Raw genomic sequence first — 26,923 nt, forward strand, 5'->3', positions numbered from 1 at the left:
CTCAATTTACAATATGTATAATTATATAATTTATTAAAATTAACACAATTCCTGTACACAATATTAACATGGTAGTCATTAAGTTTGTTAAGCACTTCAACTACTGAAAGGTTAAAACATACCAAAAACTATATTAACCAACTTCTCCATCAAGTGATCTAACCTAGTTCACTAGTTCAGGCTGAACATTCACTCTCCAAAATACTTCAGGCATGCCAAAAACAGGGCTAACAGGTTTAATCTGTTCTTCTCCCAAAAGTGACAATCCACTAATTCCAAACAGAGTATGAAAAGGATCTACCATATCTCCTGGCCTATCTGCAAATCCTCCTGTTTCCTCATCTTGACATGCAAGGATGAAACTGCAGAGTTTTTCTCTATCAATCCAATGAAGCCTTTCAATTATCTTTAGGAAAGCCAACACCCACCATGAATAGCATACTTCTGGTTACTTCTCTGGCCTTCCATTGAGTCGCCTGATGGAAGCTGTTGTTCACAAAACCACCAACGGAGTAAATCAGAATTTACTTGGTGCAACTGACTAGTAATAGACAAGAATCCTGCCCAGCATGGGATTCAGAACCTGGCCTGCAACCAAATCCACCATCAAAGTTCATACATGATAAAACAAATTCGATTGCCTTTTCCACATTAGTAGCATCCAACTTCCCCAATAGAGCCAAAGTTGCCATCGCACAAAAAGAGAATCTTATATCAGTTTTCCCCCAAGTATCTCCAGCAAAAGAACCATCTTCTTTCTGTAGACACTGAACACATTCCACAACTTTATTTGTGTCAGTAACGTTAATACTATCATAGTAAGTATCTGAACAGCATAAGAGTATACAAAAGATGAGGATCATGTCCAATATTAGCACTTATTCCACCACGCTCGTGTTGACAAGACTTAATAAATGTTGGAATTTCTTCTCTATTCATGCAATGTAGTTGTCCAAGGAGATCCATTACGGTCAGACCCCAGTAGATTCCTCTCATTCTCAAATACTCAGACATGCAATATTCATAGTCATCTTTCTCTGAGCCATAGGATGCAATATAATTTCCTTGCTTCTCCAGTAACAGGGTGTCAAGTGCATCTGACTTAATGATAACATCCTTCTGCCATGTACATCTATCCACTCTCCTACTGACGCATCTAGACAGCAACACAAAACACGTCCACACTCGCTATAACCCTGATCTTCGTTTTTTTAATGTTGAGTTTTAAGCCAGCTTTTTCACTGTCCTCTCTCACTTTCATCAAGAGGCTCTTTAGTTCCTCTTCACTTTCTGCCGTAAGGGTGGTATCATCTGCGTAGCTGAGGTTATTGATATTTCTCCTGGCAATCTTGATTCCAGCTTGTGCTTCATCTAGCCCAGCATTTCGTATGATGTGCAAAATAGTCATATCTTATGTGATATCTTGTTCTTTGGGGACTTCTGTCCCAGGTGATGAATCTAAACCCCTCAGTAGGTAGTCTGACTCCTAACTAAACCTTTCATGACCTTTAAACCCTGCACGTGCTATTCCTCCTAACCACAAGGCTCCTCCCTTTGGGGAAAACAGCCTGCGGAGGAGTTCTGTAATTGCAGCTTTTAACACTTACTCCCTTTCTTCTGGAGGCAGCATTCTGATTTTCAGGGAAATCATCTCTCCCTAGTCTCTAGCCCTGAGGTCAGGTGTGGTTCGAGATTCTGTCTTGAGAGGGAGCAGGCACGTGACTCAGGGCCAGTAGGCATATATCAGAATGAGCTCTGCTCCCTAACTACACGTGTTGGGGCAGAGGAGAGCACCTCATTCAAGCTGGTGCACTGAGAATCAGCCCTAAGACTTTCCTTTTTATTTTATTTTTGGCTGTGCTGGGTCTTCATTGCTGCACAGACTTTTCTATAGTTGCAGCACGTGGGCTCAGTAGTTGTGGCACATGGGCTGAGTTGCTTTGCAGCATGTGGGATCCTCCTAGATCGGGGACTGAACCCATGTCTCTTGCATTGGCATGTGGATTCTTTACCACTGAGCCACGTGGAAAGCCCCTCTGAGACTTTCAAATCACTAAGAGATACTTTCTGCTTCGGAGGCTGAATCACCAAAGCCTGGGGCTGCCTACGGCTGCTGCTGCCACCACACCCAAGGGGAGAGTGGGCCTGAGAACGAAGCCGCCAGACACGTTCCCGAGAGTGAGCGCCTGGAAGCCGACCTACCCTGGAACTGTTAGGTTGCTAACGCTAATAGATACCCTTTTCTGCTCAAGCCACTTTGCATTTGGTTTGTCATTTGCAGGGAAGTTCACAGACTATCCTTTGAGGTGGATGACCTCAAATGTCATCTTCTCTGTGAAGTGTTTGCAACCCTCACCCCCACCTGAGTCAGCTTCTCACCAGTGTGCCCCTGATGCCTGTACTTCCCAACTGGGCCGTGTTTCCATCTGCCAGCCCTGCCTGCTGGGCTAAGGGCCACATGGCAGGCACTGTGTGATGCTTCCCCCTCCCCTGCCCCCTGGAAGGACCAGGTTGAGTGGCCCTTCTGTGGACGGTCAGTGAAAGAGCAAAGCCACCTTGCAGCTACTGACCACTCCTGCCCTTTTCCCCGGGGAGGGAGCCCAGCCTCCTTCTGCGGACAAGGCAAAAATTATAATACAAGACCCCTGACAGGATAGTTAGGGGCTTTAGAAAGGTTATGTACACACTGCTCTATTCAAAATGGATAACCAAGAAAGAATAAGAAAAACAAAAACAAAGATAAATAAAATGGATAACCAACAAGGACCTACTCAGAGTATAGAACTCTGGAACTCTGCTCAATGTTACATGGCAGCCTGGATGGGAGGAAGGTTTGGGGGAGCATGGACACATGTGTATATATATATATATATATATATATATATATATATATATATATATATATATGGCTGAGATCCTTTGCTATTCACCTGAAACTACCACAACATCGTTAACTGGTTATTCCCCAGTACAAAATAAAAAGTCTGGGGAAAAAAAGAGTAATACAAGACCCCTGCTTGCCTTCTAGGGGGTCTTCTCCCTTCTATTTATTTTTTTTGGCCACACCAAGTGGCCTGTGGGATCTTAGTTCCCTGCCTAGGGATTGAACCCATGCCCCCTGCAGTGGAAGGGAAGTCCGTACCGCTGGACCACCAGGGAAGTCCTTCCCTTTACTAACATTCACAAGGAGACCAATGTTGGCAAACACATATTGCTTTCTTTCTTTATTTAGTGTTTCTCTGGATTGCAGAAGTGTCAGCAGTGGGCTGAGATCCGCAGGAGGGCAGAGGCAGCTGGGCAGCCCCCAGGCCCTCTGGGGAGTTGGGGGTGGGGGTAGGGGAGAAGCAGCAGAAAGAGGTGAAGCCCCTGCAGCTCCTCCCAAAGCCAGCCCCTTCCCCAGGCCCCCAGGATAGGGAGCGGGGTCAGGAGCCAATGAAGGCCCTGCGTCTGTAACCTGGGGCCAGAGTACATGGGTAGGGTGTTTGTCATCCTAAGGCATGGACTCAGGTGGGAGCGCTCCTCCCACCTGGTGGCCCCCAAGGCTGATTGCTGGTCAGGAAGCCACATGCACCCTTAAGACATGAGCCTGTTTCACGGGGCCCCCAGTCCCGGGGAGAGGCAGTGAGGTGTGCTGAGGACAGTCTGGTTTTGCCCCAACCTGCTGGATCACCTTGGGCAAGTCCCTTCCCCTCTCGGGCCTCTATCTCTTGCTCTGTCACACCAGAAGACTCGACCAGGTGATCTCTCAGTTGTCCAAATCCTCCGCTCTGAGAGTCCCGCCTTTACTCCAGGATGTCCTCAGGCTGAGCTGATATTAGAAGGGCATTTTTAAGGCTGGACGGAGAGGCAGGCAAGGGTGGCTTTAGCCCCCAGGGGGATGTTGGAGTGGGCTACACGTGGACAGGCAGACAGACAGACAAGGTGCCAAGGGAACAGGGAGGAGAGGGGGACCTGGGCAGGGAAGAGGGCACCAGGGCCCAGATCGCCCACCCTCTCGGCGACATTCCCTGCCCTGCTGAGTCAGGGAAAACACATCCAGTGTGTCTTGGTGGTGGTAGGGCGGCAGCGGGGGGTGGTGGGGGCGGGTGGGAAGATGGCTTTTTTAAAAAATAGTTTCCTATAAAGCATCAAAAAATCTCAGAGAAAAACCTCAGCAAAAGTTCCCTTCTCTCAAATATTTGGCATTGGCAGTGGGGCTGGCGTGGCTGCCTCTGGCCCCGGCTTTTCCTATTGCTGTGGCCCGGCCTGGCCCACTCCTGGGGCAGCTTCCTGCGCCCCTGCCGCCCCCGCCACGAGAGAGAGAGCCGAGCAGGAGGCAGGAATTAATGTCGGTGGGCTTCGAGGTGTCCCTGGGTCCCTGTCTGGAAGCTCGAGTCTTTGGTAGCTGGGAAGGGAGGAGGGGATGAGCGAAGCACTGGGAGGCAGGAGGGGTCCAGTGGGCGCCTTCATCACCGTGAGTTCAGCCGTGGGGCCACCTGTGGGGACCAGGGGAGAAGCCCAGTGGTGAGCAGGAAGCAGAGGGGCTCCGGGCACTTGTCTCGGTGAGTTAGATACCTGGTAGTATATGGAGGGAGGGGAGGAGGAAGTCTGGAGGCCTCGGTGCTAGAGACTCGGACCTTAGATCCCATTCCCACAGGGCTCTCTGCCCCGACAAGAGTGGGCCTCTCTTCCCAAGCAGCATACCCCTGCCCCCTCGGTCTCCCCCACCTCCCCATGCTGCCCTCTTTATGACCCTCTGCACTGGTCTCTGGTTCTCAGTGGGCAATGGGATGAAGGGTGCCCTCTGGATCGAGACCCACAGTGAGGTGCCCAGGCTCTGTCCAGGACAGCTGAGGGAGGACGGCCTGGCCCCCAGAGGCTCTGCCCCGGCCCCACACTCACCACAGCCAGGTGCCCATTCTTGGCCTTGGTGATGAGCAGCTCTGAGCCGGGTGTGAAGTCAATGATGCCGTCCCTGCCGGGCCCACCTGCGAACGTGATGCTGGAGAGAAGCGGGCATGTGAGGCCTGCCCGCTGTGCATGCACGGCCCGCTCAGGAGCCCTCCCCGCCTCACCTGCCCTGGTTGATGTTGATGTTGTTCACTCGGTCAGCGCTGAGGGCCGTCTTGGTCAGGGTCTCGATCACGTGGTCACTCTGCAGCACCACGTCCCCCTGGGGGCCCACAGAGGGACGGGGTCAGGCCCTGCCCAGCGCTTAGAGGGCCCGTGCCCTCCCCGCCGCCCAGTCCCCGAGGGGCACCTTCTGCTTATTGTCCTGACGCTGCACATGGAGCACAAAGAGGCTGTCGCTCAGGCTGCTGACGGAGATCCCTGGGGGGGAAAGGGCAGAGGTCAGGGATCAAGGAGCAAAGCAGGGCCCCCTCTCTGGACCCAACCTGGACTCGGGCTCACCAGTCAGGTTGGTGTACTCGATCCTCTGCTTAACCTTAGCGTCCTCCACGATGACCACGGCGTTGGGCGTCAGCAGCAGCTGCCGGGAGCGCGGCTTGTAGCCCTTGCGGTCGTACTTCACGACGGGCACAGCGTACTGGGGACAGAGGGTGAGTGAGGGGCCTCCTCAGCCCCTGCCCAGGCCCTGACGCCCGCCCACGCAGCCCTTGGGCAGCAGAACTGTGTGGGGCTGAGGGCCGCCAGCAGGGTCTCACCTGGATGGGCTCCGAGCCCAGGGCCTGCAGCACTCTGGGGTTGATCTCATCTGCACCTGCAACCCAGATAGGAGAGTAAAGGGGGAGTGAGCAGAGGAGAGAGGGGACCAGGCTGCTGATGGAAGGTTTGTGCACTGGAGGGGCGGGGGCTTACCAAGCCGAGTGCTGATGAAGAGTCTGGGGACACTCTGGGGGTAATTGTCCTTCTTGCCCTTGAAGATCTCACTCGCCACGGCCTTTTGCTGCAGCTGAGGAGACGATAGCAGGAAGGTGGGGGATGTCAGAGAGGTGGGGCTGTCACAGCAGAGCAGGAGCCTGCTGAGACAGGAGCTGAGACCGCCTCCCTCACCCAATCTCTGGCCCCAACAGCAGGAGGCTAAGCCCTGCTACCAACACTCCCCTTCAGCCCCTTCTCTCCCGATCCCTACCAACTGAGGCAGAGGCCTCTCCAGAAGGGACATGACAGTCCTGTCAGGGTCCAGGCCCCACTTTGGGGGTTATTCCCATCATCACAGGCCCTGGAGTCCCTGAGATTCAGCTCTGGCCTGAGATCTTAAACCTGGCTGATACTAATACTCAGAACTACTGGGGGGCTTCCCTGGTGGTCCTGTGATTAAGAATCTGCCTTGCAATGCAGGGAAGATCACTTTAATCCCTGATCCGAGAAGATCCTACATGCCTTGGACCAACTAAGCCTGTGGTGTGCCACAACTATTGAGTCTGTGCTCTAGAGGCCGGGAACCACAACTACTGAAGCCCTAGCGCCTGTGCTCCGCAACAAGAGAAGCCACCGCAACAAGAAGCCTGGGTACCGCAGCTGGAAAGCAGCCCCAACTCATTGCAATTAGAGAAAATCCTGAGCACGGCAATGATGACCCAGCATAGCCAAAAATAAATAAAATTATGCAAAAAAAAAAAAAAAAACCAACTACTGCAGGTTAACTCTGCTGGGTGGGTCCTTCATCATCATCTGATATCGAGTTGGCAAATATAAGGCCCATCGGTCACCAATGTTTCTCTCTGGAACTATTCTAACAGACTAATGCTGCAGTCTTTTCAACACAGGACTCTGGGCAGCCTCGACCAGTCCAGTGCAGCTGCTCTAGAAGATAAACTCTATTTGCCTTGCAAAATCTACTCCAGTCTCCACTTCATACGTGAGGCCAGACAGGGGCCTGGATCAATTCAAGGTTGCACGGTAAGTCGGGACAAAGGTCCTCCAGGCCAGCTCTCTTCCAGCATCGCCACCCCCCCCCCCCCCCCCCGCCCCCCAGTCCCCTGGTGCCTGCCTCCCAGCCCCATACCTGCTGCTTCCATTCGGGGCTGATGCTCCGGCAGTATTTCCACACCATGTTCTTCCGGCACAGCTCCCGCAGCAGCTCTGAGGCCTGTGGGCAAGAGGGAGGTCAGGGCACCCAGGCAGCCTGGCTCCCTTCCCTCTGCAGACAACAGGCATGTGCCCACCATCGGACCTTGGCCTAAGTGACACCCCCTCAACCTGGACCACCCTTCCATTCCTGAATTGTTTCTCTGCAGAGAACTCGCTCTCCGCGGCCCAGCTCCAGGTCCCTTCCCTTCCCACGGCTCCTCTGGTCACATGGTTATTAGGTCCCTCCACTGGGTGAGTTGGTGGTCCCCCAGTCAGCAGGGAGAGCCCACGGACCTCACGCAGGGCAGGTGGGGGCGTGGGCCAAGAAGTGTCCAGGATATTCCGGGGCAGCTGCCGCCGCAGGTTGAGCAAAAAAGAGGTGCGCACGTGGTCCACGAAGAAGGCATTCTCTGGGCAACGGGGTGCGTGGCGCAGGATGAAGCCCTGGATGAACCTGGGGGCGGGGATCCGACATGGGTGGAGGTGAGAACCCTGGTAGTGGACCTGCCCCCACACTCTGCTCTGCACCCTCTGCGTGGCGCCCAGTGCTCACCGCCGGATGGTCTGTGCCGCCCACTTCCTCTTGGCTGCCTTCCTCCGGCCCAGCGTTCCTCGCCACCACGACTGGATGCAGATGGCTGCAGAGACCACAAATGGCTGACTTCTATCTCTTCCCATTGGTGGCCCACCCTAGCCCCAGTCCCCACCGTCCTGAAGGCCTCCGGGCGCCCGAACCTGATCGCTTCACCCGGAGGAATTTCTGCCGGCAGTGAAAGCCCCTCCAGGCGGCCTGGATCTTCGTGGCTGTGGTTGGGAAAGAAAGTCACTTGGCCAGAGCACAGGGGATCCAGCTGGGGGCCTGGCCCTGCTAAGAGCTCAATGAGTAAGGGGAGTGGCTGAACCAGCTTTGAGTGGAGGATAAATAAGTGAAGGAGAGTAGGAAAGGGCAAGGGCTGGTCTAGTGGTTACGACTTCGCCTTGCAATGCAGGGAACGCGGGTTCAATCCTTGGTTGGGCAATGAAGATCCCACAGACCGTGGGGCAACTAAGCTTGAGCTCCGCCACCAGAGAAGCCTGCGCGTTGCAACAAAGACCCAGAACAGCCAAAAGAAAAAAAAGAAAGAGCGAGGGAGGGAGCAAAGCAACATGGGAACATGCTGAGTGTGTATCCAGGAGCAGACGAGGCGGGCAGCCCAATGTGGACGTGGCAGACGTCCCGGAGAAGAAGCCCGAATACAGCGATTTCTTTCCCGCTTCCCAGAATGGACCCCACTGGCCAGGATGGGTGGGGCCCCTCTCTCACCCAGGCTCTGTCGTCGGATCTCCAAGGCGTCCTCTGTGGCAAACAGGGTCTTGGGGAAGCGGATGAAGATCTTGGTCCTGGGAGGGCAGCAGTGATCAGCCCCTGGTTGCCACCACGTACCCCTCAAACCCCAGGCATGGGTGCCACTCACCTGCCCATCTTGTACTCTTCTGGTTTGTAGCCCAGGTGCCTGACCAGCACAGTCACCCCATCCTGGGGCCGTCCCGTCCACATGGGCCATGTCTCTGGGCACAATGACTTGTACCTGGTGACAGGAGCAGAAATGTACCCAGCACCCCCGCCCCCCACCAGCACTCTGGGAGCCCAGACCAGCTTTCCTGGTCCCACTGACTCTCAGGTCACAGAAAGTCTGGGAGGTAGCTCTGTTACTACCCCTACTTTAAAGATGAGAAAATTGAGTTTTCTAATCTGAGATCCAACCAGTCAATCCTAAAGGAAATCAGTCCTGAATATTCATTGGAAGGACTGATGCTGAAGCTCAAACTCCAATCCTTTGGCCACCTGATGTGAAGAACTGACTCACTAGAAAAGACCCTGATGCTGGGAAAAGATTGAAGGCAGGACTCCTCCTTCGGATGGAGCGGATGACGGGGACAACAGAGGATGAGATGGTTGGATGGCATCACCGACTCGATGGACATGAGTTTGAGTAAGCTCCAGGAGTTGGTGATGGACAGGGGAGGCTGGCGTGCTCCAGTCCATGGGGTCGCAAAGAGTCGGACTGAGCGACTGAACTGAACGTCTGCCTAAGGTCACAGGCCTAGAAAGACACGCCTGGTGACTCCTCAGACCCCTGACTCGGGATAACCACGAAGTTGCCTTCTGCACTGACTGCAAACTCTGTCCCCTTCACAGGCTTTTACTGTCTCCACTGGTGATAGGTATGAGTGCGTGCCTCATTGGACCCCTGAGCAGCTGCTCTGTGACGGCAGGGCCTGGGCGTGGGGAGGGCTGGCCTTTGCCCTCTCAAGCTTAACATTGGGCCTGCAGCATGGAGGGGCCCCTGGCGTGGCTCCCACCGCAGCTGAGGGCTGTCCTCCCGCCCAGGATCGCGGAGGCTCCGACCCGCCCACCCCTTCCCCCTGGCGCTGCGCCAGGCCCCGCCCCCACCTCTGCAGGAAAGCCTCGTATTTGCGGCGGTAGGCAAAGCCGGCTCTGCGCACGCGCAGGTTCTCCATCAGCCCCAGGTACTTCACCTGGTGCCGGATCAGCACCTCATCAAAACGGCCTGGGGGAAGAGATCACCGGGTGGTCAGCGGGATTTGACCGGCCTCTGCGGGGGAGGCCCAGCCCCCACCGGCCTACTGGGCGGAGGGCCTACCGGGCTGCTTGGAGTCATTGGGCTTGATGCAGCGGATGTAGGCAGGCTCCTTTGACTTCAAGATCTCTACCAGCTCCAGGAGGCTCATCTTGAATTGGGTGGCCACCTGGTCAGCCAAGATGAACAACAGGAAGGTTGTTGGCAACTGGGCTGAGGCCACTGACCCCTGCAAATGCCCCTCCCTGCGCAGAACCCCGCAGACACCCCTCCCTGGGGCAAAACACCCCCAGTTCCCACAACTGCCCCTGCCCTTCGTGGACCTTTTTTTTTTTAATTACAACTCTTTATCGCAGCATCTGCAAAGGTCAGATTTCTGAAGCTGATGAAGATGGGGCAGCATTTCCAAGTGAAATGTTACAAGTTTTCTGTCTGTGGGGTAGGAGGTGGCAGGAAGGGTCTTCAGGAAATAACCGTTCAGTTGAGAATGAAAGGACAAGTAGGAGACAACCAGAAGGAAGAGAGGCAGGAACGGCATTCGGGCAGAGCAACAGAGTGAGCAAAGGCTTGGTGTACACAGGGAACTACAAGCCATGCAAGGATCTAGGAGGGGAGTAAAAAAGAGCATTAGACAGGCAGGAGCATGGTAGGACTCAGGAACCACATTAGGGAGACTGAACTTTATCCTGAGGGAAATAGGGAGCCAAAGAGGAATCTGGAGGGAGAGGAACAGGAACAGATCTGCCTTTTGGAGTATCTCTACAGCACATAGGTGGAAGGTGGTTGGTAAGAACAGGTGGGAAGACAGAAGACCAGGGAGGAGGCTGACTGGCTCAGAGGACTAGAACTGGAATAAGGGTTACAGGGAGGGGCTGAAAGGAAGGGGTTTTCAGGCAGCAAAAACAGGCAAGATCCAGCAGTTGTTAGGATGAGGGCAATGGGGGAGGCTAAGGAATCAGGGATTCGGCCCAGGCTTCTGTCCTTCAGGACTGGGTGGAGGGTGGTCCCTGCCCTGAGTTAGGGAAACAGGAGATGCATGCCTGGGACATGCATCTGTCCCAGTCAGGGTGCATCGTAGACTAGCGGGGTCTGGGGTAGCTGCGGGTCCCTGGGGGGAGGTCAGTGGAACTCTGGCTTGCTGGAGAGGCCTGGACAGGAGTGGGTGTGTCCTCACGAGGGTGGGGCTGAGAACAACCAGGGAAGGGGTGGGGTTGGGGAACCCAGGACAGGGTCCCAGCGAGTCAGACTCTGGGCAACACTCTGCCTCCGTGGCCTCCCTGCCAGCATGTCTTGGCCTGCAGCTCCCTGGCTTCCACCTCTCCCTGACCTTGCTCGTCCTAGCTGCCCTGCCCCTCCCCCTGCCAAGCATGGCAGCCACACTTCTGTGCACAGCTCACTGCATGGAGCATTCCCCTCGTCTGGCACCACTGGCCAGATCTGCCTTCTTCCCATCGCTCTCCTTGAAAATGGCACTTTGTGGTCCACTTCCTGGTCTTTTTTTGGACTGTGTTCCTGTGTGGGGCTCTGCAGGGCCCTCCCATACGTCTGACAAGCATCTACTCATTCCCAAGTTATCTCAGATGCTTCCTCCTCCAGGACCCTTTCCCTGACTCCCCTCCCCTCTTCTACTTCCACAGGCAATTTGCTGCTCCCTGTTGTAAGTTTCCATAGCACCCCATGCACATTTCTAGGACAGCGTGTGTTCACTTTTGTATCCTAAACGCCCAGTAATGTCCACTACAAGTGTCTGCTGCAGGGGAGTGAATGCATGCAAGGGCCCACACAGACACAGGTATACATATGTGCATCCACACTTAGAGACGTTACACACCCAGACACCCATCAAAGTAGGCACAGATGCACCCACAGGCAGCCTCCCAGACACACACAGATGTGCACCCAGGCACCAGCAAACACATGAACTCACACACACACTGCCAACTCCCAGCTCAAGCAGGCACCGGGCCCGCTCATGTGTGCACACACACACCCCCTGGGGTCCCACCGCCTTCACACCGTCTCTGGCCGCTTCTTGTCGCTGAGCTCGCTCCGGTCGAAGCACTGGCTCAGGATGGGATTCTCCGAGCTGCACATGGTCTGTGAGGGCAGGGCAGGGATCACAGTGGAAGCACAGGGACAGGCCGGTCAGCTTTCCGGGGCAGAGATCATTCAGAGCCCAGACCCCCAGCCCTCCCCCTGGAGGTCCTCCTCACCTCCTTCAGGTTCCGGAAGAGAAGGTCGTTGTTTTTATCCAGAAACCCTGAGGGGAGAGAGCAGACGTGAGGGGAGGCAGAGCCCCTCTCCCAGCCCACCCGGGGGGACACAGCCCCAGGGTCCTCACCAGTTACGTTGTAGGTCACCTCCCCGGCATAGTGCAGGAGGCGGAACTCCCCGCGGTCTAGAGATTTCCTGGTCCGCTGGTCAGCCAGCTTGTGCCTGGGGTGACAGGGAGAGGAAGCTGCCTCTGTCTGCCCAAGAGACTTTAAGAGAGGAACCAGGCATCCAGTAGGAAACCAGCAGGGCGGGGCCTCCTCCCGCACAGAGGCCACCACAGAGGCTCAGAGAGGTAGACGGCCTTGTCCGGGGTCACACAGCGCCAGGACCGGGACCTCAGCCTCCACGCTGCCAGGGCTCGCAGGGTGGAGGGCGATTTGGTATTGCCTTTGGCTGTTGCGTGGCTCTGCTCAGAGCGCTGAGTGCTGCCCGCTACATTTTAAGAATGGAATCAGCCCCCAAGAGACTACTTAGGCCTTAAGCATGTTGATACCCTTTAGCCCATTTTCTACTTTTAAAGAAGAATTCCAAGCAACTAACCAGAGAGACCAAGAGATTTAAGGCCCAGGGGCAGATCTTCTGTTTTCCCAGCAGAAACCCAGAGGCTGGACAGGGCCCCGAGAGGCCGGGTGAGAGCAGCGGTGTGTCTGTGTGTTAGAGCCGCCAGAGGAAGTGTTTTGAGGAAAGTTTTCTGTTTGATGATACAGGAAGATACTCAGGATATAACATTATCCTGAGTCCTATATACAATAAGCTCTCAACCGCAAATAAGAAAAAAAATACATAGAAAAAGGCAGGAAGAAAACGTCTCAAATTATTAACAGTGGTGACCTCTGGGTGACAGGATTACAAGTGGCTTTTGCACACGTTCCAACTTTTCTCTGAAGAGGGATGTTCTCTTTACAAACAGAAAAAAAGGTGTTTTTCTTTCTTTTTTTTTCAGGCAAGGCTTTACTGGGACCCCTGCTGCAGCCATAGGGAATGAGAACAAACAGGTTCCTCGCTTGCTCGCCCTGGAAAAAAATTGCTCAGGAATTCCCTGGCGGTACAGTGGTTAGGACTCTGTGCTTTCACAACTGGGAGTCAGGTTCAATCCCTGACTGGGCCTGAGGCCCAGCTCTGGACTTGATGTGAGATAATCTCCGGCAAAGGGCTGCACCTCTGTGAGTCTCAGTAAAACCTCCTCCAGGGGTTGCTTCTAATTAGAGAAGGTGATATGCTCAAAATATGCAAGGCGGAGCTAGGACAGAGGGGCTTGTTTCTTTTCTCCCCTCATCCCGCTTTAGGGGATTCCTTAAATAAAAAGGAATTTCCAAGTAAGGAGGCTAAAAAAAAAAAACCCTTAGCAAATTTCATTCTTGAGCGGGTTGAGGAGGAAGTGGCGTTCCTGGCTTCTTACTCGGGAGGTGCCAGGAGCCGCAGCTCGGGTGCCTGGCCGTCACTGGCACCTACCCCGGCCACCTCCTTGTGGCTACCACTTTATGGGTGAGGGGGTTCCCAGGCTTCCACAGGCTCTGGCCCAGGACAGCCCCCAGTCCCACTCACGTCAGGAAGTGTGGATGGTGTTTGACTGTGTCCTCCAGCTTCTCCAGGAAGGTCAGGTCCGTGGCCTCCCCGGGACGCAGACACTCCTCGTCCTGGGTGGGTGGTGGCAGAGGGTGAGGGGTGCGTGTGGGGGAGGGACCGGAGAGCACCGGGACTCAGGGGCCCCCTGGGGAGGCGCAGACACTCCCAGGGCTGGCCAGCGCCTCCCCTCACCACTCACACACAGCCCTGTTCTGTCCCTTGGCAGGCACCAAGGACTCCAGCCCACTGCGGACAGGCTGGGAGAGCCAGGGGAAAGGGGTGACGTCATCCCGCCCAGCCCCCAGCCCAAGGCCCTGGAGGAGCAGATGGCTCACCAAAATGGAGATGATGCCCTTGAACTTCTCCTCCACCAGGTCACAGATAATCTTGTTGTTGAAATACTGGACCGGCTCCCACTGAGGGGCACAAGGGGAGGGAGGCATCACCGTGGGGTCACGGCACCTCCCCTGGGGACACCCAGACCTTGACCTTGGTTGCACTAGGGCCAGCCGCGGGTGGGCCTGCACTCACCGCGATGCCCTCGGCCTCGTACTCCTCCTGCTCCGACTTGAGGGTGAGCTCAATGAAGAGCTGCTGCAGCTTTTCGTTGCAGTAATTGATGCAGAACTGCTCAAAGCTGTGAGGGAGACAGAGGTGTCCTCAGTAATATGGGGGGGGGGGGGGGGGCTAGACCAGGAAAGATGGGGAGGGGCAGAACAAGGCCCCAGCGCTAGCTGAGGGAAGAAACAGAGTGGGACCCAAGCGGCTGGCAAGTCATTGGCAGGAATGAGGGAGGCCGGGGGAGAGGTGAGGGACCAGGGCAGGGGACACGATGGCAGGAGAGACAGGCAGAGTCAGGGGGGCGCTGACCTGTTGTGCTGGAACACTTCAAAGCCGTAAATGTCCAGTAGCCCGAGGACTGTGGTGCTCCGCCAGCTGGGGCTCTCGGCATCCTAGGGCCAGCCGACCAAGAGTGTGGGTCCCCATGATTGCCAGCTCTCAGCCCCGGCCTCCCTGGACCGCCCTCCCTGCCAACTCGGGAGCAGCAGGGGCCAAGCTCTCACCTTGGAGGCCAGCGACCTGTTGATCTTCGCGACCAGCCAGGAAAAGGTGCGGCTGTAGATAGCCTTGGCAAGGGCGTCCCGCGCATACGCGGCCTGTTCTAGGTTCAGCGGGCTCAGGAGCTGCGGGCAGAGGGTGAGCAGGGAGATGAATGCAGTTCCTTCCCACCCCTGGCCCCTCTGACTCAGGAAACCGATCACTCTGCCCTCCCTGCCCGCAGTGAGCCTGGTGCTGGGCAGGGGGGCAAGGGAGGACACAGTGGCCCCACCAGAGGGAAACTGGTAGAGAAACAAGAGGTCTCATTCCTGGAGGTTGAGTCTTCCTTCCAGCTTCACCCTCTTCCTGTGTGACCTTGGCTAGCTCCCTGTGCCTCTCTGAGCCACCTGCCTTATAAGCTTCCAATATTGGTGCTAAGAGGACCAGCTGAGCAGACCAGGGCAATGTGGGATGATGGGAGTGGGGGCTGCCTTGGAACACCTGCCCCCCACCCCAGCCCCACCCCCTGGCCTCACCTCTTCACCCTTGGCGATGATCTTCCTGTGGGTCAGGGCTTCCCGCAACGTTGAGCCTTCCACACCAAGGAGCTGCCAAGGGAGGGGGTGGGTCTGGTGAGGGCGCAGCTCCCCTGCCCCAGCTGCCCTGCCCTTGCCTTCTGCTCGCCTCCTCACCCTGGTCAGGTACTTGAGCTGGTTCTCGGTGGTGACCTGGGCGTTGCTCTCCTCATCGGCGGCGAAGTGGGTGTTTCCCAGATGCAGGACGCTGGCCACGATGCTTAGCAGGTCCTGGGTGGGGGTCAGGGGACAGGGAGGGGCAGGCGGGGGTTATGGGAGGGTCTGAGAGCCCCGGGAGGGCACATGTGGATGGTCAGCAGGAGCTGGGAATGGTGGGGGGCAAGGCATGTGAGAGGAGAAGGCGGCTAGAGTAGAAGCTGGTTGTAAAGGTAGACCGGGGTTTTCATGGGGTGACAGGAGGAAAGGGTGGGTCCCCGACAGAGGTCTCACCTCCACCTCGTCCTCGGTGAAGTCAATGACAGTCAGAGCCTTCCTGACCACCTTCCAATCACTCTTGTCGTTGATGGAGGAGACTTTGGCGCACTGGCCCTGTGCCATGGGCAGAGCGGGGTTACAGCTCTGGCTGGATGGGCTCCCTGGGTGGCACCTGGTTCCGCCTGCCCATCCCCCTCTACTCACCTTCACCAGGTACAGGTAGCTCTGGGGGTTTCGTTCCAGGCCCAGCCTGCGCAGCGTCTCCTCCTCACCCCCCTCCAGCAGCTGGTAGAAGATGTGGAAGTTCCTCTCCCCGTGATTCTGGTGCACCACGCGGGACTTCTCCAGGAGGTAACTGAGGATGTGGCCACCCACGGGGGCGCCCTGCGGGCCGGGCAGGATGCGGTGACTGCTCAGGGGGACTTGGGACATAGCTCATCTTCCCCTTCCCCCCCAGCCCTCCAGAGTATGAATTTCAGCTCTGGCTGTGTGGCTCAGGCACGTCGCCCCTCCTGGCCCCCATTTCTTCCTCTATGAAATGAGGCTAAGCCCTTTCTTGGGCTTCCCAGGTGGCACGAGTGGTAAAGAACCCTCCTGCCAATGCAAGAGATGTGGGTTTGATCCCTGGGTCAGGAAGATCCCCTGGAGAAAGGCATGGCAATTTGCTCCAGTATTCTTGACTGGAGAATTCTATGGACAGAGGAGCCTGGCGGGCTACAGTCCACAGGGTTGCAAAGAGTCAGACATGACTGAAGCAACTTAGCACACATGCATGCATGGCCTTTCTACCTGGTGGCTCACACCTGGAGGTCCCATAAGCATCTCAAACTCAGCAGGTCTGAATCTCAAGTCCTGGTCTCCGCTCCTCAAACCAGCTCCCTCTTCCCATCCTGCTCACCCTTCTAGGTGTTCAGACCAAGAAGTCTGTGGTCCTCCTGGGAGCCTCCCTGTCTCTCACATCTCACGTCCAATCAGATAGCCAATCCTGCTGCCCTAACCTTCAGAGTATCCAGAATCCAGCCATGGTCACCAGACTGGGCCCAGCCACCATCATCTGTCACCCAGATCTAATAATCATCAGCTTCCTAACTCGTTTCCTTGCTCGGCCTCAGTCTCTACCATTTATTCTCAACAAAGCAGCCAGAGCGACCACTTTAAGAGGAAACTGAGGTCAAAACACACTTCTCTTTCAAACTTTTGGGACTTCCCTGACACTTCAGCGTACTTCCACTGCAGGGGACACGGGTTCAATACCTTGTTGGGAGACTAAGATCCCACATGCCGTGAGGCCTGGCCAAAAATTTAAAAAAAAATATATATATATATAGGAATTTTCCAGGTGGTCCAGTGGCTAAAGTTCTGCACTTCCACTGCACAGCACACGGGTTCAATCTCTGGTTGGGGAACTAAAATCCTGCAGGCTGTGCGGGCATGACCACACAAATAAACAAACAAAAAATCCCCAAAAACTCTCTGGCCTCACTTCCACCCAAGAGTTTTAAAGAAGTTCTTATAAAGACCCAAAAGAACCCACACCACCAAGCGTCCTCTTCCATTCCTTGGCCCCTTGCTCTCTTCTCCAGCCATTCTGGCCTCCTTGCTGTCTGTGAACACATCCAGCATCTTGTTCATCAGCACCTCTGCACTGGCAGTGCCCTCCGCCTGGACCCTCTTGGGTATATGCACAACTCATTCCTCTGTCTCCATCAAGGCTTTACCAAAGGCCACCTTCTCTATGCCCACTGTACCTGCATTATTTCAAACAGCCAATGCCCCCTCCCCTTGCCTCATTTTCTTTTTTGCTGTGACATTTGTTGGCTAATTTACATTTTTCTGTGGACTATCTCCCTGCTAGTCGCTCAGTCATGTCCGCTCTTTGCGACCCCCGTGGACTATAGCCTGCCAGGCTCCTCTGTCCATGGGATTCTCCAGGCGACAATGGATTGCCATTCCCTTCTCCAGATGATCTTCCCAACCCAGGGATCGAAGCCGGGTCTCCTGCATTGCAGGCAGATTCTTTATCTCCCTGGAGGCAGGATTTCTGTTTTGTTTCACTGCTGTGCCACTAGCACTTGCAACAGTGTCTGGCACACAGAAGGTGCTCAATAAATGTTTGCTGGTGCCAGACCTGGGCCAGTGGGTATCCGCCACGTGGGAATCCCATTCCCCCTGCCCTGCCCTGCCCTGCCCATGGGTACCTTGAAGTCAAACTGCACGTCCATGTACTTCCCAAACCTGCTGGAGTTGTCGTTCCGGAGGGTCTTCGCATTGCCAAAGGCCTAGGAAAGGGCTGGGGTGTGAGGCGTGCCTGGTGGCCTCTCCCTGCCCCTCCCACCCTGGGGGCTGCTGTTCCCTCACCTCCAGCACCGGGTTGCTCTGCAGCAGCCGGTCCCTCACAGCACCACCCCGCTCGGGGGCTGGGCAGGTCTCGGCATAGAACTGCAGCAGCCGCTTGGTGGCCTCGGTCTTGCCTGCCCCGCTTTCCCCAGAGATCATCACCGCCTGGTCCCGGCGCTCCGTGCGCAGTGCCCGGTACACAGTGTCGGCCACCGCGAACCTGGGGCAGAGGCCCGGCAGGAGCTTAGAGGGCAGGGGCCCGAGTGGCTGCAGGGGCTGGGAATCCCGCAGGAGGGACTGGGGGTGGGCATTCCCAAGTCAGGTGGGGTTCACGAGGGTGTGTACCCTTGAGTACAGGTGAGCCCTCCAGGATGTGGGTCAAGGGAGATCCTTCACAGTTGAGAATGAGAGTCATATTCTGATGGAGAACTGATGGGATCACTCATGGGTGAGGAGATTGGGAGTCATTCAGGGAAGACTGAAGTCACTCATAGGTAGGGCTGGGAGGTCCTTCAGAGGTGCAGGTCAGAGGGTCACTAAGGTGGGAGGGCCATGTCTAGGTAGTGTTGGGAGAATAAGTCACAGGTGTGGGAATTCCCTGATGGTTCAGTGGTTAGGGCTCCATACTTCCATTGCAAGGGGCACAGGTTCAATTCCCGGTTGGGGAACTAAAATCCTGCAAGTCACACAGCAGGGCCAAAAAAATAGTCCTGGGTGTGAGTTGGGGTGGAGGCTAGGGGGATCCTGATGGGATGGAGAGATTCACCTTGGGTGAGGACTGGGTGTTCCTCAGAGATGTGAATTGTGATTTATCCCAAGTGGGAAATTGGGTGGAATCACCTCAGGTGGTGATGCTGGGGAGCGGGGCGGGGGGGGGGGGGGGTCACTCACAGGTGAGGTGGAACCTCATAGAAGCTGACGCCTCGATAACGCTCCATGTGCTGTCGGCTGTAGATCTGCAGGTCTCGGTAGGGGTTGACAGAGACCAGCACGGGGCCAATGTAGGTCTGGGGGTCGGAGGAGGAGGCTCAGAAGTTTCTCCCAGAGGCCCCGGAGCCGCTCCCCCCTCCTCCCTGCAGCCCTGCAATCTGCGGCCCCAGCGCCCCCTCCGCCTCTAAACTCGGGCCTCACGTAGATCAGGTTCTCCCGGAAGCGCCGCCGCAGGTTCTCGATGAAGGCGGCCTCGCTGGTGAAGTTCTCCAGCAGCACGAAGTCCTGTACCCCCACCCGGTCACGGGCGGTCAGCGCGCTCTCCATGGTGACCCGCACCCCGTCACTGCCCAGGGCCTGCAGGGATGGGCCACGGGAGAGAGTCAGAGGTGGCAGGGTAAGGGAAGGCCTCTTCTCCCGTTCGCCACAGCCTGGACGACTGAGGGGGCAACCAGGGCATGTGAACACAGGGAACACCTGGGAAATGGGTGCACCAGGTTGGGTAGAGAGGGCCTGGATGGCAGAAAGCTGGCACACGGGACACTGAGGACATGGGTCCCAGAAGAAAGACCATCTGGGGCACATGGGACCTGAACACAGGCCACTGGAACGCAGAGGCCCCAGAGGACATGGGGCCAAGACCAGTGAATCCAGGGAGAGGCTGGTTTTGTGTAAAGAAAGTTAGGGGTTGGGGGGGGATGTCATGAGAATAAAAGAAAGAATGCTCTGTTGACCTTGAACAAAACCCCTCCTCTCTCTGGAAGTTGTCCCAAGGAGGAGGAGTTGAGGTAGACCAGGTGACCTCAAGCACCCTAGCTCTAGGCCTTGTGTGACAGGTGCTTTGTAGGACAAATCACTCGGAGTAAATTCTACAAGCAGGGTGGGGCTGTCTCTCCCTTTCTCACTCACCAAAATTTCCAGGGGGAGGGGGTCTAGGGACCCAGCAAGAGGCTGCCCCAGGTCCCAGGAGAGAGACTCCGCCAGGGCAGGGGCAGGGGCAGGGGGAACCTCACATCCCAGCTGGGCTCACCACTCACCCCAGAAGGGGGCCCTCCCTCCCAGAGCGGAACCACACCCTCCCGGCCAGCTGCCAGGCTCCCCAGACACCCTCCTCCACTGGGAGTCCTGAGAAGTCTCAAGGGAGCAGGGGTTTTACCAGGGAAAACCCAGCTGGCAGCTGGAGCCCATCAGAGGGTGGGAAGAAGCACAGGCTCAACAAGACCCTCACCCCTCACCACACTCTTCAAAAGGGTCTGAGAGCTCTAGGAACACCAAGAGTGTCAAGGGTCAGGGAAGAAAGAGCAAGCTGGCCGCAGGGGTAGGAGGGGGTGGAGATCCCCGAAGAGGCCACCAGGTCTCATCCAACCGCAGACCACCCAGATCTCGGGCAGGGGGCACCCCTTTGGGTCTGGCCGTGGCCCTGCCTCTTCTAGGCCTGCCCCTCGGCGCCCTCCCCGCCACCCCTCTAATTCTGTCCCGAAGCTGCTGCCAAATCTGACCCAAGCCCCCGCCCCCTTGCCCTCTGGGTGGCGGGTCTGGGCGCTCTCTGCCTTCGCCGGGAGTTATTGGCCCGGCCCGGGTCCGAGCGCCTCGCGGCCCTCCCAGCCTCGGCCTCCACTCTCCTGCAACTTTCCGGGACGTTTTCCACCCGAAATTCCTGGGCCGCGCCCGCTTCCTGGCGGGGCCGAGGCGGCGCCGCGAGGCCGTCAGGGACGCCTGGGACCCCCTGGCCCTGCCCCGCAACCCCGCTCACCGACGCCCGGTAGCGCATCCTGCCCGCTCGGCCCGGCGCCCGTCTCCGCGGCCCGTGCTCTCGGCCCGGGGCGCGGCGGCGGCGGCGGCGGCGTCACGAGGGAGGGGCCGGCCCGCCCCCCGTTCCGCCTCCGCTAGGCTCGGAGGCGTGGGACTCCCCGGGCGCCCCCGCCTCGCTCGGGGCTCGGACTCCGGGGTTCCTCTCCAGTTGGTAGGGGTGGGGCAGGCGCTCAGTCGGGGGGCGGGGGGAAATCTCGCGGCGTGGGTGGGGACAGGGCGGGGGCGGGGCTCCCGGCTGGGCAGGGGCTCCGCCTGAGTCAGGTTTTCCAGGAGGGACGTCGTCGGTTCTCCCGGGGGTGGGGCCCGGAACCCGCGCGGCCGCCGCGTCTACACCGACCCGGAACTCACTTCCGGGCTTGTGTCTACACTGCGCACTAGGCCAGGCTGGGGACTCAACTCACTAGGCAGAGAGGCCCATGGGTCCCGGAGGAAGCAGGATTTCCCTCCCCCCCTCACCCCAACCTCGAGTCCCGGGAAAGTTAAAAATAGAACGAAATGTCCAAATACGGCCGTCGTGCCCAGGCAGGCGGAGCCTCGGTGAGGGGACACTGTCCACTCCCCACCCCGTACACTCTCTGGAGGGTGGGTCCCACGTCTTTAAGTCCCAAGAAAATCTCTTAGGTTCACAGCACAGGCGCCCCAGGGAGGGAGACGGCCACAGGGCGCCTGTGCCCAGCGTCGTTCGTGCAGGGCCTCCACGGAGGGCTCAGCTTTCCATCTGGGAAATCCACGGCCCGATTTCCAGCATTCGGAGCAATACCCTTCCCCCTACCCCGGACACCCTGACTAGGGGCCCCCTCCTCCCCCCGTGCCCAGGGGCTCCTCACCTCTCTTCTTCTTCTGTTGGGTGGCGGGACTCCCTCTCTGGTCTCTCTGGATCTTCCCATATTTTCTGCCCAGGACACCCTCCAGCTACCCAAACCAGCCTCCAGCAGCCCCATCCTCACTGAGCTCTAGGTGGGCAGTGGGCAGCAGCCTGCGGGATAACTCTAGCTCGGATCCCAGCACAGCTGGGGGTGTAATGCCTGTGCTTAGTCACTTAGTCGTGTCGGATTCTTTGCAACCCCATGGACTGTAGCCCTCCAGGCTCCGCTGTCGGTGGGGATTCTCCAGACAAAACTACTGGAGTGGGTTACCATGCCCGCCTCCAGGAGATCTTCCCAACCCAGCGATCCAACCCACGTCTCTCGCACTGCAGACAGATTCTTTACTGTCTGAGCCACCAGGAAAGCCCGGTGTGATGGCTAGTGCTTCCTAAAGGCCGGGCTATTTCTCACAAGCCGTATGACTGCCAGCAGGTCATTTCACTTCTGGGAACCTCTCCTAGAGCCTTGAAATGAGACTAACCTCTGTCTCAAACGGCTGTTGAGAAGCCTAAGATAAGGCACCCAGGCACCTCCCAGACCCTCAGTAAATAGCACTGCCCTCTCTGGCCAGACATTCTCTGCACAGGCTTGGAGCAGACCTTCAATGCAATGCTAACCGCTTCAGTAATGTCTGACTCTGCGACCCTTAGGGACTGTGTAGCCCACCAGGCTCCTCTGTCCATGAGATTGTCGAGCCAAGAATACTGGAGTGGGTTCTTGTGCCCTCCTCCAGAGGATCTTCCCCATCCAGGGATGGAACCCGCATCTCTAATGTCTCCTGCATTGGCCGGCGGGTCCTTTACCACTAGCGTCACCTGGGAAGCCAGTGGGAGCAGACAAACAGAGCCAGGTCCTGGGTCAGACAGGTCACACTTGTTATCTAGCAGGGAAAGCCCCTGAGGCGTGTCCCTCGGCCAGTTAGAAAGAGCTCTCCAACTATACTTCCACCATACCTGATAGATAAGGAACCAGAAGTGCAATAATGCAGATACTGACTTTGTCCTAGGGGGCAGAAGGCAGGGTTAGGACCCAAAGCCCTAGCCTGCCCGACACTCTTGGACTTAGGCTCCCCGGGGAGGGAGTGAAGTGGCGGCAGGTGCGGGCTGCAGCCTCTTGGGGAAGGCTCTTTACTTTGAAAACAACAGCCCGGCCAGAGCCCGCGGGACCCCGCGGCGGGAGCCGCCAGCTGGGAGATGGGGCCCTCCGGAGGGACCGAGGGGACCGACGCCACCGCGCGCAGCTGGGAGATGGGTGGGAGCGGAAGGGCGGGGCTGGGTCTTAAATGCCACTAGCTTCGGGCTTTGGGCGGGAGGAGGCCCCCTCCGCGAGGCCCCCAGGGTGAAAATGCAGAAAGGAGAAAGAGCGCGGAGAGGACTCAGCCTCCCGCTCAGCCGGAGTGGGGAGGTACTTGGGGGACGGGAGGAAGGGGGTCCAGCCGGTGCCCACCGGGAGCACGGCTCCGGGGGCCGTGCAAGCACCGGGTTGGCGCGGCTGGCCGTGGCTCGCGGGCCCGAGGGGAGGGGCTGGCAAGGGGGCGTGGCCTCGCCGCCGCGGCTAGAGGCTGGAATGAGGGGAATCCGCGCACCGAGGGGTTTGGCCTGCCACCCCCGCCCGAGCCGCTCCGCCGCATTCCCGGGATGCCCGCCGACGCCCCCACAGCCGACACTCGGTGGCGGAAGGAGGGGGCGGCTAAGCAGGCCAGGCGAGCCCGCAGCCCCTGGCCAGCGCCACAGACCATCCCGCCCCGCTAGGCGGAAGCGCCCGCCCCAGGGGGAGAGGAGTTAGAAAGGCGGGGGTGGGGTGGGGTGGGGTGGGGTGGTGGGTGGGCCGAGGGTGTGAGACACCAGGGCTACAGCGCCAGGCGCTTCATGCGTTCGAATCGCTGTCTTCTGGTACTACCTTCAATGCTCTCGAGCTGAGCCTTGAGGGCTGGATTATTACCCCCATTCTACAGACGGGGAAACTGAGGCTCAGTAGACGAACGTCGTGTTCAAGATCCCAGGACTAGTGAAAGAAAGGGTGGCATTGGAACTGGAAAGTCTGCCACTGTCTATTTCTGCAGGGCTGCCTGAGGGGGAGACGCCTGCCTAGCCCTGGCGGTTTTCCCAGCTTCTCTGTCAGATTAACCTGCTACCTGCCAGGCTGTGACCTTCCTTAGTGAACCTGTGACTGCAGTGCCTAGTAGCCACCTTTGACTGTGTTGTGTGAGTATTGACCTGTAGGCCTTGGGAAGAGCAGCTAGGGAGTGGGCCATGATCGTTGAGTCCCCAGCATGGCCCTGAACCTAGGGGCTGGTTGCAGGCTAGGAGGCAGCCATGCCCCACCCCGAGTGACCCAGGACTTATTTTCCAAGGCTGTCTCTAGGTTTCTTTCCATCTGGAGAGGGCTTTCCCCTAGAAGCGGGGATGGGCAGGCCCAGCAGACCTGGGTTATTCAGCCCCATCACCTAGTATGGGCCAGGTGCCCCCAAGCCTGTCCTCTGGGAGGGTAGTGGGCAGCTTCAGGGGTTCCTTCAGCCCAGGGCTATGGAGGTCTGGAGAGGGTGTTCTGAGGACCCCCAGATTGCCTCTAGAAACTGATTTCCACTGGGGGTAGCCTTCCGGCCTGTTGGGGCAGCAGAAAGAACCATAGCCTATCTTACCCCCAGCACATGCTGGGCACAGAACAGGTGCTCGAGTTTTCTTTTTTTAATCAAACATATCTTAGGTCTGGGCCCAGGCTGCCCTACCTAGGACTGTTCCAGACTCAAGGGAACTGTTGTAAGGGGGAATGAAAAGGAAAGACAAGGACTTAGGGGTTCTACCTGATATCTCACTGGACCCCAGTCAAAGGTTTTCACTCTGGCTTCAGAACCATGGGCCTTTTGTCTGCCAGATGCTTCTACCTGGGGGTCCAGTAGAAGTAAACAAAGCACCTTGCCCCCTAATCTATCCTCCTGGTTCAATATCCCGTCTGTTGAGAGGAGACAGGCACCTCCAGCTAGTTGTCACTGCCGGGCATCAAAAGGCCTGCCCTCCTCCCTCCGCTCCTCACACGGAGGAGTCACCACCTGCCAACCCCCCCCCCCCCCCACTTTGTTCCTCCATCACTGCTCTGCCCCTGGATGAGGCAAGCAGCCTCCGAACTGGCGTCCCTGCCTTCCTCCAATTCATTTTCCTGCAGCCTCCTGTGGTATTTACAAACGCAAATCCCATCAATTAACGTCTCATGTTAAGAGAGTGAAGGTTTACTCTTCCGTATGCCAAGCACACCCACTGCTTCTTGCCAGGCCGCTGTTTGTGGACTTAAGCTCTCTGTCCTCAGTTTACCACCGCTCCTGAGTTCCTGTGTGGCCCACAGGGGTACCCTCTCCAGTGCCTTCTCTCCCCACGCCTCCCTCACCACCCCACTCAGCCAAGAGGCGCTGGGCGAGCCGTCGCCACCAACCGCCCGGCTCTCAGCTTCTCGCCTTTGCACCTGCGGCTTCCTTGGCCCTCGCACCCAACCCCCTCCCCACCTGACTGACTCTTAGTCATCCTTGAAGACTCGGCTCAGGTATCACTTCCTCCAGAACCCCTTCCTGACTCCCCGAAACACACAGCCCCCTCCTTGTCGCATTCCGCTCTAATCGAAGGTGTGCTAGTCCGTCTCTCCCAGGAGATTGCCCCCGCTCCAGGCAGGCACACAGTGGGGGCTCAAAAATTGCTCGCGGAAGCCTGCGTGAATGAATGAATCACAGAGCCCGGGAGTGTGAGCAGAAGGCCGGAGCGTGCCGGGCGTTGAATAGGCCGTGGGCCAGCCATTCATTCTCTCATTCATCTCGGAGCCCCCCAGCCGCAGCACACACGCAGGGGCCACTCGCGCGCCAGGGCCCGGAGGCGGGGAACGGGAAGGGGCGGGGCCCGGACGGCTGCTCCGGAACCCGAGGCAGAGCAGGCTGGCCGAGGGCCCCAAAGGGAGCGCGGGGTGCCCGAGTCCCGCGGCCCCAGCCGCTCCTCACCGCCCTCACGTTATCCGCAAAGAATCTAAGTCTCCAACAGGCCGAGTTCCGGCGCCACCAGGTCCTGGGACCCCCGCAGCGGCCGTGCCGAGCAGACCCGCAGCCCCCGCGATCCCTGGGCCGGCGACCCTCGCCTTCCGCACGGTAGCTCTGGGACTGGGTCGCCGCCCGGCCGCTTACCCTCTTCATCCTGCCCGCGAGCTGAGCACTCAGCTCCCCCGGGCCACGCGGCTGCGGCCCGCCTCGCGCCTTGTGTACCCACCTTCTCGGCTTCTCGGGTGCGCGGGCGGGGGCCAGGCAAGGCGGCGTGGCCGGCTCCGGAGTCGGCGGCCCCGGCACGCTCTCCCCGCCCAGGGCCCGCCCGGGGCCGAGCCGCTGCCTGTCGTCATCCCAGGCAGGGCCCAGGCCCCGGCGCGCGCGCGCACCCTCCGGCCCCGCCCCGGCCGGCCTTGGCTGGGCTCCGGCCCCGGCCCGCGTCCGTGTCCGCGGAGGGCTTGAGGCAGCACACTCCGCAGCCCGTTCCCCGGGACGAGGCGCGTCACTGTCACACACACACACACACACACACACACACACAAACACACACATGCACCCTCCTCTGCCGACGACCTGGCCCACTTGCTGCAGTGCTGGGTGGCGGGGTGACTTATATGTTTCTCCTTTCTCAACCTAGGGCGCCTTTGCAAACCCGACCCTCCCCTGCTTGCCAGGCCAAATCAGTTCTTCCCCATTTGCGACTGCCTGACTCCCTTCATCCTCCTTCCCCACCCTCACTACTGCTCTGAGCTGGCCAGTGTCAGTTTTTCAAGCCAGACGGGAAAGCTGGTCGGTATTAACCTGAGCCTGTACTATATACACCTGGAACTTCACACGCAGCACTGTTTGTTAGATCTCGGAGCGGCCCTGTCACCTCCGTGTTGTTAGCCCAGTTCATAGCCCGGCAAACGGGATCAGGGAGCTGGAGGAGGAGGGAGTCAAACCCAGATCTCCACTTTGAAACACTCTGCCCCTGGTGGGCTTAAACCTATCCCCCTTCATTCCATTCACCCCTTCTTGTCTGGTCCCTTCACGTCCTACCAAGGACCAGAACGCTTCCCCACTGCTCACCTCTTCCCCAAGGAGTTTGCTTAAGAGGGGGCTTCTGAGACACTCCCACCCACCTCCCAGCCCAGAGCATCCCAACTTACTAGCTTGCAGGGCCTGTGGGGGTGAACCACACGGATGATCTCCCCGGTAGGTATCAGCTCCACTTGCAGCGCCATTCCGCCTGTGGATCGCCAGTGTGCCGAGCCCCGGGACCTCTGAGCAAAAGCCGGCCTGCCTGCCTGCCCGCTGGCTCTGGCTGTGCCTGGAACCAGGAATCTAGTCTCACGCTGGGATGGCCGCTTGGTTCAGCTTCAACTCCAGCCCCAGGGGATGGGTCTGGTCCAGTGCCTCAGGACACAGCTGGAGCAGCCCAGGTCTGATTGGGAGGCCTCTTGGCCCAGCGGGGTTGGGGCAGGAAGAGGAGGGGCT

The 26,923-nt window shown here is 57.9% G+C and overlaps 1 protein-coding gene and 1 pseudogene across 3 annotated transcripts; both read right to left on the reverse strand.

The window, feature by feature from the left end:
• On the reverse strand, positions 1-2,460 carry LOC122693208 (annotated as a pseudogene).
• Positions 2,461-3,197: 737 nt separating this feature from the next.
• On the reverse strand, positions 3,198-26,882 carry MYO1C (myosin IC). 3 transcript variants are annotated; one of them, XM_043903331.1, is made up of 32 exons: positions 26,596-26,882; positions 18,953-19,108; positions 18,713-18,828; positions 17,843-18,041; positions 17,683-17,763; positions 15,689-15,868; positions 15,500-15,598; positions 15,167-15,280; positions 15,011-15,082; positions 14,501-14,620; positions 14,307-14,389; positions 13,968-14,073; positions 13,772-13,852; positions 13,416-13,507; positions 11,938-12,032; positions 11,810-11,856; positions 11,613-11,693; positions 9,660-9,765; positions 9,449-9,566; positions 8,469-8,582; positions 8,318-8,394; positions 7,750-7,818; positions 7,568-7,652; positions 7,309-7,468; positions 6,950-7,033; positions 5,800-5,893; positions 5,646-5,701; positions 5,392-5,527; positions 5,240-5,310; positions 5,055-5,152; positions 4,882-4,981; positions 3,198-4,475 (listed from the first exon to the last, which is right to left on the reverse strand). In XM_043903331.1, exons 1-32 carry the CDS (start codon positions 26,668-26,670, stop codon positions 4,449-4,451), a joined length of 3,192 nt encoding a protein of 1,063 aa, XP_043759266.1. In that variant the 5' UTR covers positions 26,671-26,882; the 3' UTR covers positions 3,198-4,448. The 3 variants fall into 3 exon arrangements, with proteins under 3 accessions (XP_043759266.1, XP_043759268.1, XP_043759267.1); XM_043903333.1 differs by lacking the exon at positions 26,596-26,882 and adding an exon at positions 25,671-25,804; XM_043903332.1 differs by lacking the exon at positions 26,596-26,882 and adding an exon at positions 20,505-20,803.
• Positions 26,883-26,923: the final 41 nt, after the last annotated feature.

This window comes from Cervus elaphus, chromosome 5, assembly GCF_910594005.1.
Source record: "Cervus elaphus chromosome 5, mCerEla1.1, whole genome shotgun sequence".
Classification (NCBI taxonomy): domain Eukaryota; kingdom Metazoa; phylum Chordata; class Mammalia; order Artiodactyla; family Cervidae; genus Cervus; species Cervus elaphus.

What these genes read in the sequence shown, in the direction of transcription:
- MYO1C (XM_043903331.1), bottom strand. Translation starts at nt 26,670, where the DNA reads ATGGCGCTGCAAGTGGAGCTGATACCTACCGGGGAGATCATCCGTGTG. An exon ending in TCCGGGAGAACCTGATCTAC is followed by an intron (nt 18,829 to 18,952) that starts GTGAGGCCCGAG and finishes TCCGACCCCCAG; the next exon opens with ACCTACATTGGCCCCGTGCT. An exon ending in TCTTCCGGAACCTGAAGGAG is followed by an intron (nt 11,694 to 11,809) that starts GTGAGGAGGACC and finishes CTGCCCTCACAG; the next exon opens with ACCATGTGCAGCTCGGAGAA.